Below are 12,821 nucleotides of genomic sequence, written 5' to 3'. Positions count from 1 at the left end.
TGGGGACAGTGGGGACACCGAGAGGGGACACAGGGTCAGGGGGACAGCGGGACAGCAGGGACATGGGGACACTGGGGACACCGAGAGGGGACACAGGGTCAGGGGGGACATGGGGACACTGGGGATATCGGGGACAACGAGGGGGGACAGGGTCAGGGGGACAGTGGGGACACTGGGAATGGGGTCAGAGGGGACACAGGGTCAGTGGGGACACGGGGACATGGGGACAGTGGGGACAGTGGGATTGAGATTGGGGACACTGGGATTGGGGACACTGGGGACACTGGGGTGGGACACTGGGATTGGGGACACTGGGGACAGTGGGGACACTGGGATTGGGGACATTGAGAGCACCGGGGACACTGGGATTGGGGACAGTGGGGACACTGGGATGGGACACTGGGACTGGGGACACTGGGGACAGTGGGGGCAGTGGGGACAGTGGGTGCAGTGGGATTGGGGACACTGGGACTGGGATTGGGGACACTGGGAATGCTGGGGGACACTGGGGACACTGGGATTGGGGACACGGAGGACACTGGGGACACCAAGAGGGGACACAGGGTTAGGGGGGACATTGGGGGCACTGGGGGACACTGGGACTTGGATTGGGGACACTGGGGGACATTGGGGACACTGGGACTGGGAACACTGGAATTGGGGACACTGGGACTGGGGACACTAGGGACACTGGTGGGACACTCAGGGCACTGGGGACATTGGGGACACTGGGGACACTGGGACTGGGGACAGTGGGGACACAGACTGGGGGCATTGCTACTGGGGACACTGGGATTGGGACTGGGGGGGACACAGAGATTTGGGGACATCCCCAGGTGTGCCCAGGGACGTCTCCAGGTGTGCCCAGGTGCCCCAAAGTGTCACAGTTACACCCCCCCAGGTGCCCCCAGGTGTGCCCAGGTGCTCCCACTTGCCCCCAGGTATGCCCAGCTTTGACAGTCACAGCTTCCAGGTGTGTCCCACGTCTATCCCAGGTGTGCCCAGGTGTGCCAGGTGCCCCCAGGTCTATCCCAGGTGTGCCCAGGACTATCCCAGGTGTGCCTAGGTGTGCCCAGGTACCCCCAGCTGTCCCCAGGTCTATCCCAGGACTATCCCAGGTGCCCCCAAGTGTCCCCAGGTGTGCCCAGGTGTATCCCAGGTGCCCCCAGGTGTGCCCAGGTGCCCCCAGGTCCATCCCAGGTGTATGCCCTGTGCCCCCAGGTGTGCCCAGGTGTATCCCAGGTGCCCCCAGGTGTATGCCCTGTGCCCCCAGGTGTGCTCAGGTGCCCCCAGGTCCATCCCAGGTGTGCCCAGGTGCCCCCAGGTGTGCCCAGGTGCCCCCAGGTCCATCCCAGGTGTATGCCCTGTGCCCCCAGGTGTGCCCAGGTGCCCTCACCCACCTCTCTCGATGCTCTCGAACTCCTTCTCCTCCCCCGTCATGCGCGGGATCCGCGTGCAGGGGTGGGGGGAGCTGGTGGCCACCGCGTACACCTGGGGGGGAGGGGCAGCGCTGAGACCCCCCCCAAAATACCCCGGGACCCCCCCAGGACCCCCCATGTACACCTGGGGGGGGAGGGGCAGCGCTGAGACCCCCCCCCAAAATACCCCGGGACCCCCCAGAATCCCCCGGGACCCCCCCAGGACCCCCCAGAATGCCCCGTGTACACCTGGGGGGAGGAGGGGCAGCGCTGAGACCCCCCCAAAATTCCCCAGGACCCCCCCCCAGGTTTGTCCTGGCTGTGCCCAGGTGTGTTCCAAGTGTGTTGTGGGTGTGCCCAGGTGTGTCCAGACCATACCCAGGTGTGCCCAGGTGTGCCCAGGTGCATTGTGGGTATGCCCAGGTGTGCCCAGGTGTGATGTCATTGTGCCCAGGTGTGTGCCCAGGTGTGTCCAGACCATACCCAGGTGTGCCCAGGTGTGATGTCATTGTGCCCAGGTGTGTGCCCAGGTGTGTCCAGACCATACCCAGGTGTGCCCAGGTGTATTGTGGCTGCGCCCAGGTGTGCCCAGGTGTGTTGTGGGTGTGCCCAGGTGTGCCCATGTGTATTGTGGGTGTGCCCAGGTGTATCCTGACCATACTCAGACGTGTTGTGGGTGTGCCCAGGTGTGTTCTGGGTATACTCAGGTGTGTTGTGGGTGTGCCCAGGTGTGTCCTGACCATACCCAGGTGTATTGTGGCTGTGCCCAGGTGTACCCAGGTGTGTTCTGGCCATGCCCAGGTGTGCTCTGAGTGTGCCCAGGTGTACCCAGGTGTGTTCTGGGTGTGCCCAGCTGTATTGTAGCTGTACCCAGGTGTGCCCAGGTGTGTCCTGACCATACCCAGGTGTGCCCAGGTGTGTCCTGGTGTGTTGTGGGTGTGCCTGGGTGTACTGTGGGTATACCCAGGTGTGCCCAGGAGTACCCAGGTGTGTTCTGGGTGTGCCCAGGTGGATTGTGGCTGTGCCCAGATGTGCCCAGCTGCGTCCTAACCATACCCAGGTGTGTTCTGAGTGTACCCAGGTGCGTCCTGGCTGCACCCATGTGTGCCCAGGTGTGCCTTGGGCGTGCCCAGGTGCATTGTGGGTATGTCCAGATGTGCCCAGGTGCGTTCTGACCATACTCAGGTGTGCCCAGATGTGTCCTGACCATACCCACGTGTGCCCAGGTATGTTCTGGGTGTGCCCAGGTGTGGTCTGGGTGTGCCCAGGTGAGTCCTGGCTGTGCCCAGGTGTGTTGTGGCTATGCCCAGGTGTGATGTTGGTGTGCCCAGGTGTGTTGTGGGCATACCCAGGTGAGCCCAGGTGTGTCCTGGAGATACCCATGCGTGCCCAGGCTGTGCCCAGATGCACCCAGCTGTGTCCTAACCATATTCAGGTGTGCCAAGGTGCGTTGTGAGTGTGCCCATGTGTCCAGGGTGTGCCCAGGTGTGCCCAGGTTTGCCCAGCTGTATTGTGGGTGTGCCCAGGTGTGTCCAGACCATACCCAGGTGTGCCCAGATGTATTGTGGGTGTGCCCAGGTGTGATGTCATTGTGCCCAGGTGTGTGCCCAGGTGTGCCCAGGTATGCCCAGGTGTGCCCAGGTGTGATGTCATTGTGCCCAGGTGTCTTCTGGATGTGCCCAGGTGTGCCCAGCTGTGTTCTGACCATACTCAGGTGTGCCCAGGCGTGTTCAGGTGTATTGTGGGTATGCCCAAGTGTGTTGTCATTGTGCCCAGGTGTGCCCAGGTATGCCCAGGTGTGCCCAGGTGTGATGTCATTGTGCCCAGGTATGTTCTGGGTGTTCCCAGGTGTGCCCAGCTGTGTTCTGATCATACCCAGGTGTGCCCAGGTGTGTTGTGGGTATGCCCAGGTGTGCCCAGGTGTGATGTCATTGTGCCCAGGTGTGTGCCCAGGTGTGTTCTGGGTGTGCCCAGGTGTGCCCAGGTGTGATGTCATTGTGCCCAGGTGTGTGCCCAGGTGTGTTCTGGGTGTGCCCAGGTGTGCCCAGGTGTGTTCTGGCCATGCTCAGGTGTGCCCAGGTGCGTGCCCAGGTGTGCCCACCTTGGACTCCACGTGGTAGGCGACGTAGTGCGCGGTGCAGCGCAGGGGGATCTTGCGCACGGGCCAGGGCGCGTCGTACGACAGGTACGCGGGGAGCACGCTGATCCTGAGCTCGCCCTGAAACCAACCAAAATTAACCAAAATAATTAACCAAAATTAACCAAAATATCCCAAAGTTACACCAAACACAGCACAGGTACGCAGGGAGCACGCTGATCCTGAGCTCGCCCTGAAACAGCCCAAAATTAACCAAAATAATTAACCAAAATATCCCAAAGTTACACCAAACACAGCACAGGTACGCGGGGAGCACGCTGATCCTGAGCTCGCCCTGAAACAAACCAAAATTAACCAAAATTAACCAAAATATCCCAAAGTTACACCAAACACAGGACAGGTACGCGGGGAGCACGCTGATCCTGAGCTCACCCTGAAACCAACCAAAATTAACCAAAATAATTAACCAAAATATCCCAAAGTTACACCAAACACAGCACAGGTACGCGGGGAGCACGCTGATCCTGAGCTCGCCCTGAAACCAACCAAAATTAACCAAAATAATTAACCAAAATTAACCAAAATATCCCAAAGTTACACCAAACACAGCACAGGTACGCGGGGAGCACGCTGATCCTCAGCTCGCCCTGAAACAGCCCAAAATTAACCAAAATAATTAACCAAAATTAACCAAAATATCCCAAAATCTCCCAAAAATGGATCCTGATCATTAACTCATCCCAAAACACCCGAAAATGGCTCAGGTGTCACAGGACAGGTACAGGGGAGCACGCTGATCCTCAGCTCACCCTGAAATCAAAATTAACCTAAATTAACCTAAATTAACCAAAATTAACCTAAATTAACCAAAATTAACCTAAATTAACCAAAGTTACACCAAACACAGGACAGGTACAGGGGAGCACGCTGATCCTTAATTCACCCTGAAACCAAAATTAACCAAAATTAACCAAAATAATTAACCAAAATATCCCAAAGTTACACCAAACACAGCACAGGTACGCGGGGAGCACGCTGATCCTTACTTCACCCTAAAACAAACGAAAATCACCCAAAATTAACCAAAATTAACCCAAAGTTACACCAAACACAGGACAGGTACAGGGGAGCACGCTGATCCTCAGCTCACCCTGAAACCAAAATCAACCAAAATTAACCTAAAATAACCTAAATTAACCAAAATTAACCTAAATTAACCAAAATATCCCAAAGTTACACCAAACACAGGACAGGTACGCGGGGAGCACGCTGATCCTCAGCTCGCCCTGAAACCAAAATTAACCTAAATTAACCTAAAATAACCAAAATATCCCAAAGTTACACCAAACACAGCACAGGTACGCGGGGAGCACGCTGATCCTCAGCTCACCCTGAAACACAGTAAAACCCCCAAAATTAACCAAAATATCCCAAAATGAACCCAAAATTAACCCAGAATGGCTCAGGTGTGACAGGACAGGTACAGGGGAGGACACTGATCCTGAACTCACCCCGAAACAGCCCAAAATTAACCAAAATATCCCTCAAATTAACCCAAAATATCCCCAAAGTTAACCAAAATATCCCAAAGTTAACCCAAAATATCCCCAAAATTAACCCAAAATATCCCCAAAGTTAACCAAAATATCCCAAAGTGACCCCAAAATGGATCTGAACGCCCTAAAAAAGCGCACGCCTTAACTCAGCCAGAAACAGCCCCGAGTGACCCCCAAGGCACCCTGAAATATCCCAAAGGTGTGCCCAGGTGTGCCCAGGTGTGCCCAGGTGTATCTCAGGTGTGCCCAGGTGTGTCCAGGTGTATCTCAGGTGTGCCCAGGTGTGCCCAGGTGTACCCAGGTGTGTGCCCAGGTGTGTGTCCAGGTGTGCCCAGGTGTATCTCAGGTGTGCCCAGGTGTGTGTCCAGGTGTGCCCAGGTGTACCCAGGTGTGTGCCCAGGTGTGTGCCCAGGTGTACCCAGGTGTATCTCAGGTGTGCCCATGTGTGTGCCCAGGTGTGCCCAGGTGCGCTCACCTGCCGGTTGAAGTACAGGAAGCCCTTGGGGCAGTGTGGGTGTGTCCAGGTGTGTGCCCAGGTGTGCCAGGTGTGTGCCCAGGTGTGCCCAGGTGTGCCAGGTGTGCGCCCAGGTGTGCCCAGGTGTGTGCCCAGGTGTGCCAGGTGTGCCATACCTGCCGGTTGAAGTACAGGAAGCCCTTGGGGCAGTGTGTGTGTGCCCAGGTGTGCCCAGGTGTGTGCCCAGGTGTGTGCCCAGGTGCGCTCACCTGCCGGTTGAAGTACAGGAAGCCCTTGGGGCAGTGTGGGTGTGCCCAGGTGTGCCCAGGTGTGCCCAGGTGCGCTCACCTGCCGGTTGAAGTACAGGAAGCCCTTGGGGCAGTGTGGGTGTGCCCAGGTGTGCCCAGGTGTGCCCAGGTGCGCTCACCTGCCGGTTGAAGTACAGGAAGCCCTTGGGGCAGTGTGTGTGTGCCCAGGTGTGTGCCCAGGTGTGTGCCCAGGTGTGCCATACCTGCCGGTTGAAGTACAGGAAGCCCTTGGGGCAGTGTGGGTGTGCCCAGGTGTGCCCCCAGGTGTGCCCAGGTGTGCCATACCTGCCGGTTGAAGTACAGGAAGCCCTTGGGGCAGTGTGGGTGTGCCCAGGTGTGCCCAGGTGTGCCCAGGTGTGTGCCCAGGTGTGCCCAGGTGCGCTCACCTGCCGGTTGAAGTACAGGAAGCCCTTGGGGCAGTTGACGTTGTGGAAGGGCGCGAACGATTCCACGGGGCCGTCGATGCCCATGGGGTGCAGGCGCAGAGCGCCCCGGCCCGTCAGCAGCAGCCAGTGCGGGGAGGGGCCGCAGATGAACACCTGGGACAGGGGAGGGACAGGTGACACACCTGGGGACACCTGGGGACACCTGGGGACAGCTGGGGACAGGGACCCGCGGGAATGGGGCACCCAGAGCGCCCCGGCCCGTCAGCAGCAGCCAGTGCAGGGAGGGGCCGCAGATGAACACCTGGGACAGGGGAGGGACAGGTGACACACCTGGGGACACCTGGGGACAGGTGAGACACCTGGTCACACCCAGGGACACCCAAAAGCTGCCAGGAATGGGGACAGGGACACCCAGAGACCCCCTGTGAGCAGCACCCAGTGTGGGGACGGGCTGCAGGTGAGCACCTGCACAGGGGAGGGACAGGTGACACACCTGGGGACAGCTGGTCACACCTGGGGACACCTGGGGACACCAGGGGACACCCAAAAGCTGCCAGGAATGGGGACAGGGACACCCAGGGACCCCCTGTCAGCAGCACCCAGTGTGGGGAGGGGTCGCAGGTGAACACCTGCACAGGTGAGGGACACCTGGGGACACCTGGTCACACCTGGGGACACCCAAAAGCTGCCAGGAATGGGGACAGGGACACCCAGGGACCCCCTGTCAGCAGCACCCAGTGTGGGGACGGGCTGCAGGTGAGCACCTGCACAGGTGAGGGACAGGTGACACAGGTGAGGGACAGGTGACACACCTGGGGACACCTGGGGACACCAGGGAATGGGGACAGGGACACCAAGGGACCCGCGGGAATGGGGCACCCAGAGACTTCCTGTGAGCAGCACCCAGTGCGGGGAGGGGTCGCAGGTGAACACCTGCACAGGGGAGGGACAGGTGACACACCTGGGGACACCTGGGGACACCTGGTCACACCTGGGGACACCCAAAAGCTGCCAGGAATGGGGACAGGGACACCCAGAGACCCCCTGTGAGCAGCACCCAGTGCGGGGACGGGCTGCAGGTGAGCACCTGCACAGGGGAGGGACAGGTGACACACCTGGGAATGGGGACAGATTTGGGGTCCCTCCCTAGTTTTGGGGTCCCTCTCTGCACAGATTGGGGGTCCCTGGTGGGTTTTGGGGTGCCCCCACCCCGTTTTCGGGGTCTCTCACCCCCAAGTATCCGTGGATGGAAGGGGCAGGTTTGGGGTCCCTGTTGGGTTTTGGGGCGCCCCCATCCCATTTTTGGGGTCCCTGTTGGGTTTTGGGTTTCCCCTATCCCATTTTTGGGGTCCCTGGTGGGTTTTGGGGCCCCCCAACCCCGTTTTCGGGGTGCTCACCCCCGAGTATCCGTAGATGTCATGGAAGGGGTGGATTTGGGGGGGTCCCTGGTGGGTTTGGGGTCCCTGTTGGGTTTTGGGTTTCCCCTATCCCGTTTTTGGGGTCCCTGATGGATTTTGGGGTCCCAGTTGGGTTTTGGGGCCCCCCCAGCCCCGTTTCCGGGGTGCTCACCCCCGAGTATCCGTAGATGTCGTGGAAGGGGTGGATTAGGGGGGGTCCCTGGTGGGTTTGGGGTCCCTGATGGATTTGGGGTCCCTGTTGGGTTTTGGGGTGCCCCCATCCCGTTTTTGGGGTCCCTGTTGGTTTTTGGGGCCCCCCTCCCCCGTTTTCGGGGTGCTCACCCCCGAGTAGCCGTAGATGTCGTGGAAGGGGTGGATTTGGGGGGGTCCCTGATGGATCTGGGGTCCCTGTTGGGTTTTGGGTTTCCCCTATCCCGTTTTTGGGGTCCCTGATGGATTTTGGGGTTCCTGATGGATTTTGGGGTGCCCCCAGCCCGTTTCCGGGGTGCTCACCCCCGAGTAGCCGTAGATGTCATGGAAGGGGTGGATTTGGGGGGGTCCCTGATGGATTTTGGGGTCCCTGTTGGGTTTTGGGTTTCCCCTATCCCATTTTTGGGGTCCCTGATGGATTTTGGGGCCCCCCAGCCCCGTTTCCGGGGTGCTCACCCCCGAGTATCCGTAGATGTCGTGGAAGGGGTGGATTAGGGGGGGTCCCTGATGGATTTTGGGGTCCCTGTTGGGTTTTGGGTTTCCCCTATCCCGTTTTTGGGGTCCCTGATGGATTTTGGGGTTCCTGATGGATTTTGGGGTGCCCCCAGCCCCGTTTCCGGGTGCTCACCCCCGAGTAGCCGTAGATGTCGTGGAAGGGGTGGATTTGGGGGGTCCCTGATGGATTTGGGGTGTCCCTGTTGGGTTTTGGGTTTCCCCTATCCCATTTTTGGGGTCCCTGATGGATTTTGGGGTGCCCCAGCCCGTTTCCGGGGTGCTCACCCCCGAGTATCCGTAGATGTCGTGGAAGGGGTGGATTAGGGGGGGTCCCTGGTGGGTTTGGGGTCCCTGATGGATTTTGGGGTCCCTGTTGGGTTTTGGGGTGCCCCCATCCCGTTTTTGGGGTCCCTGTTGGTTTTTGGGGCCCCCCTCCCCCGTTTTCGGGGTGCTCACCCCCGAGTAGCCGTAGATGTCGTGGAAGGGGTGGATTAGGGGGGGTCCCTGGTGGGTTTGGGGTCCCTGATGGATTTTGGGGTCCCTGTTGGGTTTAGGGTTTCCCCTATCCCGTTTTTGGGGTCCCTGATGGATTTTGGGGTCCCTGATGGATTTTGGGGTGCCCCAGCCCGTTTCCGGGGTGCTCACCCCCGAGTAGCCGTAGATGTCGTGGAAGGGCCTGAACCGCGCCACGCGGCCCCGGGGCCCCCCCGGTTCCTCGGGGGTCCCTCCCGGAGCCCCCCCGGGGGTCCCCCCCGGCCCCTCCGGCTTCTTCCGCGACGGCTTCGGCTTCTTCTCGCGGAAATTGATGCCGTGGGGCACCTGGGGGGCACGGGCGGGGCTCTGGGGGGTGGGAACCCCAAAAACGCCCCCAAAACCCTCCCCAAATACCCCCCAGAATCGTCTCCAAATCCCATCCAAAATCCTCCCCAAATCTGCCCCAAAAATCGCCCCCAAATCGCCCCTGGAGCCCCCCCAAATCCCCCCAAAATTGTCACCAAATGCCCCCCAAAAATTCCCCTGAAGACACCGAAAATCCTCCCCAAATCTGCCCCAAAATCGTCCCCAAATCTCTCCCAAAAATCGTCCCCAAATCTCCCCTGGAGCCCCCCCAAACCCTCCTCAAATTCCCCCAGAGCCTCCCAAAAAATCCTCCCCAAATCTGCCCCAAAATCGTCTCCAAATCCCCCCTGGAGCCCCCCCAAATCCTCCTCAAATTCCCCCAGAGCCTCCCAAAAAATCCTCCCCAAATCCGCCCCAAAATCGTCCCCAAATCTCCCCCAAAAATCGTGTCCAAATCCACTCCAAAAATCGCCCCCAAATCCCCCTGGGGACCCCAAAATCCACCTCAAATTCCCCCAGAGCCCCCCAAAAAATCCCCCCAAGTGCCCCCAAAATCCCCCCCGAATCTGATGAAGCCCCCCAGAAAATCCTCCTCAAAGTCCCCCCCAAATCCTCCCAAAATCCCCCCAGAGCCCCCCAAATCCTCCCGAAATCCCCCCAGAGCCCCCCAAATCCCCCCAAAATCCCCCAAATCCTCCCAAAATCCCCCCAGAATCCCCCAAATCCTCCCAAAATCCCCCCAGAGCCCCCCAAATCCTCCCGAAATCCCCCCAGAGCCCCCCAAATCCCCCCAGAGCCCCCCAAATCCCCCCAGAGCCCCCCAAATCCCCCCAAAATCCCCCCAAATCCCCCCAAATCCTCCCGAAATCCCCCCAGAGCCCCCCAAATCCCCCCAGAGCCCCCCAAATCCTCCCAAAATCCCCCCAGAATCCCCCCAGAGCCCCCCAAATCCCCCCAAAATCCCCCCAAATCCTCCCGAAATCCCCCCAGAGCCCCTCAAAATCCCCCAGAGCCCCTCAAAATCCCCCAGAGCCCCCCAAATCCCCCAGAGCCCCCCAAATCCTCCCAAAATCCCCCCAGAATCCCCCCAGAGCCCCCCAAATCCTCCCAAATTCTCCCAAAATCCCCCCAGAGCCCCCCCAAATCCCCCCAGAGCCCCCCAAATCCTCCCGAAATCCCCCCAGAGCCCACCAAATCCTCTTGAAATCCCCCCAAATCCCCCCAGAGCCCCCCAAATCCTCTTGAAATCCCCCCAGAGCCCCCCAGAGCCCCCCCAAATCCCCCCAGAGCCCCCCAAATCCTCCCGAAATCCCCCCAGAGCCCACCAAATCCTCTTGAAATCCCCCCAAATCCCCCCAGAGCCCCCCAAATCCTCCCGAAATCCCCCCAGAGCCCCCCAAATCCTCTTGAAATCCCCCCAAATCCCCCCAGAGCCCCCCAGCTCCGCTCTCACCTTGCGGAACCGAACCTTGAGGTTGCTCTGGCCCAGCTGGGAGTCGTGGGCAAAGGCCTCGTACAGGAGCAGCTCCTGCTCCACGTGCACCTGCAACCCAAAAACACACATGGGGACCCCAAAAATAAACCTGGAACCCCAAAAATCCATCCCAGAACCCCAAAATCCACCCCAGAACCCCAAACCCCTCGTACAGGAGCAGCTCCTGCTCCACGTGCACCTGCAACCCAAAAACACACACATGGGGACCCCAAAATACACCTGGGACCCCAAAAATCCATCCCAAAACCCCAAAATCCACCCCAGAACCCCAAACCCCTCGTACAGGAGCAGCTCCTGCTCCACGTGCACCTGCAACCAAAAACACACATGGGGACCCCAAAATACACCTGGGACCCCAAAAATCCATCCCAAAACCCCAAAATCCATCCCAGAACCCCAAACCCCTCGTACAGGAGCAGCTCCTGCTCCACGTGCACCTGCAACCCAAAAACACACACATGGGGACCCCAAAATACACCTGGGACCCCAAAAATCCATCCAGAACCCCAAAATCCATCCCAGAACCCCAAACCCCTCGTACAGGAGCAGCTCCTGCTCCACGTGCACCTGAAACCCCAAAAACACACATGGGGACCCCAAAATACACCTGGGAACCCCAGAAATAAACCTGGAACCCCAAAAATAAACCTGAAACCCCAAAAATCCACCCCAGAACCCCAAACCCCTCGTACAGGAGCAGCTCCTGCTCCACGTGCACCTGAAACCCCAAAAACACATGGGGACCCCAAAATACACCTGGGAACCCCTTAAATACACCTGGAACCCCAAAAACACACCTGGGAACCCTAAAAATCCACACCAGAACCCCAAAATACACATGGGAACCCCAAAAACACACATGGGGTCCCCAAAATACACCTGGGAACCCCTTAAATACACATGGGAACCCCAAAAACACACCTGGAACCCCAAAAATCCATGCCAGAACCCCAAAAATCCATGCCAGAACCCCAAAAATAAACCTGGAACCCCAAAAATCCATCCCAGAACCCCAAAAATAAACCTGGAACCCCAAAAAATCCATCCCAGAACCCCAAACACCTCTTACAGGAGCAGTTCCTGCTCCACGTGCACCTGGAACCCCAAAAATACACCTGGGAACCCCCAAAAATACACCTGGAAAATCCTAAATCCACCTGGGGATCCCTAAATCCATCCCAGAACCCTAAAAATTCAACTACAAACCCAAAAATCCACCCCAAAATCCATCCCAGTAACCCCAGAACCCCAAACCCCTCGTACAGGAGCAGCTCCTGCTCCACCTGGAACCCCAAAACTGGCCAGGGGACCCCAAAAATCCATCCCAGAACCTAAAAAATACACCTTGGAATAAAAAAACCCACCTGGGAACCCCAAAAATACACCCCAGGAACCCCTAAATTCATCCCAGAACCCCAAAATACACCTGGGAACCCCAAAAATACACCTGGGAACCCCAAAAAATCCACACCAGAACCCAAAAAATACACTTGGGAACCCCAAAACCACAATTGGGAACCGCCAAAATCCATCCCAGAACACCCAAAATTCCATCTGGGAACCCCAAAATCCATCCCAGAACACCCAAAATTCCACCTGGGAACCCCAAAATCCACCCCAGAACCCCAAACCCCTCGTCAGGAGCAGCTCCTGCTCCACGTGCACCTGCAACCCCAAAAACACACATGGGGACCCCAAAAACACACATGGGGACCCCAAAAATCCACCCCAGAACCCAAAAAAATCCACCCAGGAACCCCAAAAATGCACTAAGGAACCCAAAAATCCATCCAAGAACCCCCAAAAATGCACTGAGGAACCCCAAAATTCCATCCAAGAACCCCCAAAATCCATGTGGGCACCCCAAAAATGCACCCCAGAACCCCAAAAACTCCACCTGGGAACCCCAAAATTCATGCCAGAACCCCCAAAATCCACCCAGTGCCCATGCCAGTGCTCCCAGTGCCATCCCAGTGTCCATCCCAGTGCCATTCCCAGTGCTCCCAGTGCCATCCCAGTGCCCACCCCAGTACTCCCAGTGCCCATCCCAGTACCATCCCAGTACTCCCAGTGCCCATCCCAGTGTGCCCAGTGTGCCCAGTGTGCCCAGTACCAGCAGGAAGGGGCGGCTCTGGGCACGGCCCAGCCCCAGCAGCAGCAGCTC

General features: G+C 58.4%; 1 protein-coding gene across 1 annotated transcript in view; it reads right to left on the bottom strand.

Annotated features, from left to right (window-relative positions):
* The window catches only part of CPSF1 (cleavage and polyadenylation specific factor 1), a gene marked incomplete at its 5' end in the record, with an annotated part of 43,554 nt that overhangs the window by 15,125 nt on the left and 15,608 nt on the right, over window positions 1-12,821 (bottom strand). Inside the window, 5 exons of the mRNA XM_063182511.1 lie at window positions 1,401-1,491; window positions 3,520-3,636; window positions 6,221-6,373; window positions 8,968-9,141; window positions 10,616-10,705. Coding sequence (XP_063038581.1) covers window positions 1,401-1,491; window positions 3,520-3,636; window positions 6,221-6,373; window positions 8,968-9,141; window positions 10,616-10,705 — 625 coding nt within the window. The remainder of the gene's footprint in view (window positions 1-1,400; window positions 1,492-3,519; window positions 3,637-6,220; window positions 6,374-8,967; window positions 9,142-10,615; window positions 10,706-12,821) is intronic.

This window comes from Melospiza melodia, unplaced genomic scaffold (genome assembly GCF_035770615.1).
Source record: "Melospiza melodia melodia isolate bMelMel2 unplaced genomic scaffold, bMelMel2.pri scaffold_266, whole genome shotgun sequence".
Taxonomy (NCBI): domain Eukaryota; kingdom Metazoa; phylum Chordata; class Aves; order Passeriformes; family Passerellidae; genus Melospiza; species Melospiza melodia.
Note: the sequence above shows the minus strand (reverse complement) of the source record. Positions and strands in the feature narration are given on the sequence as shown.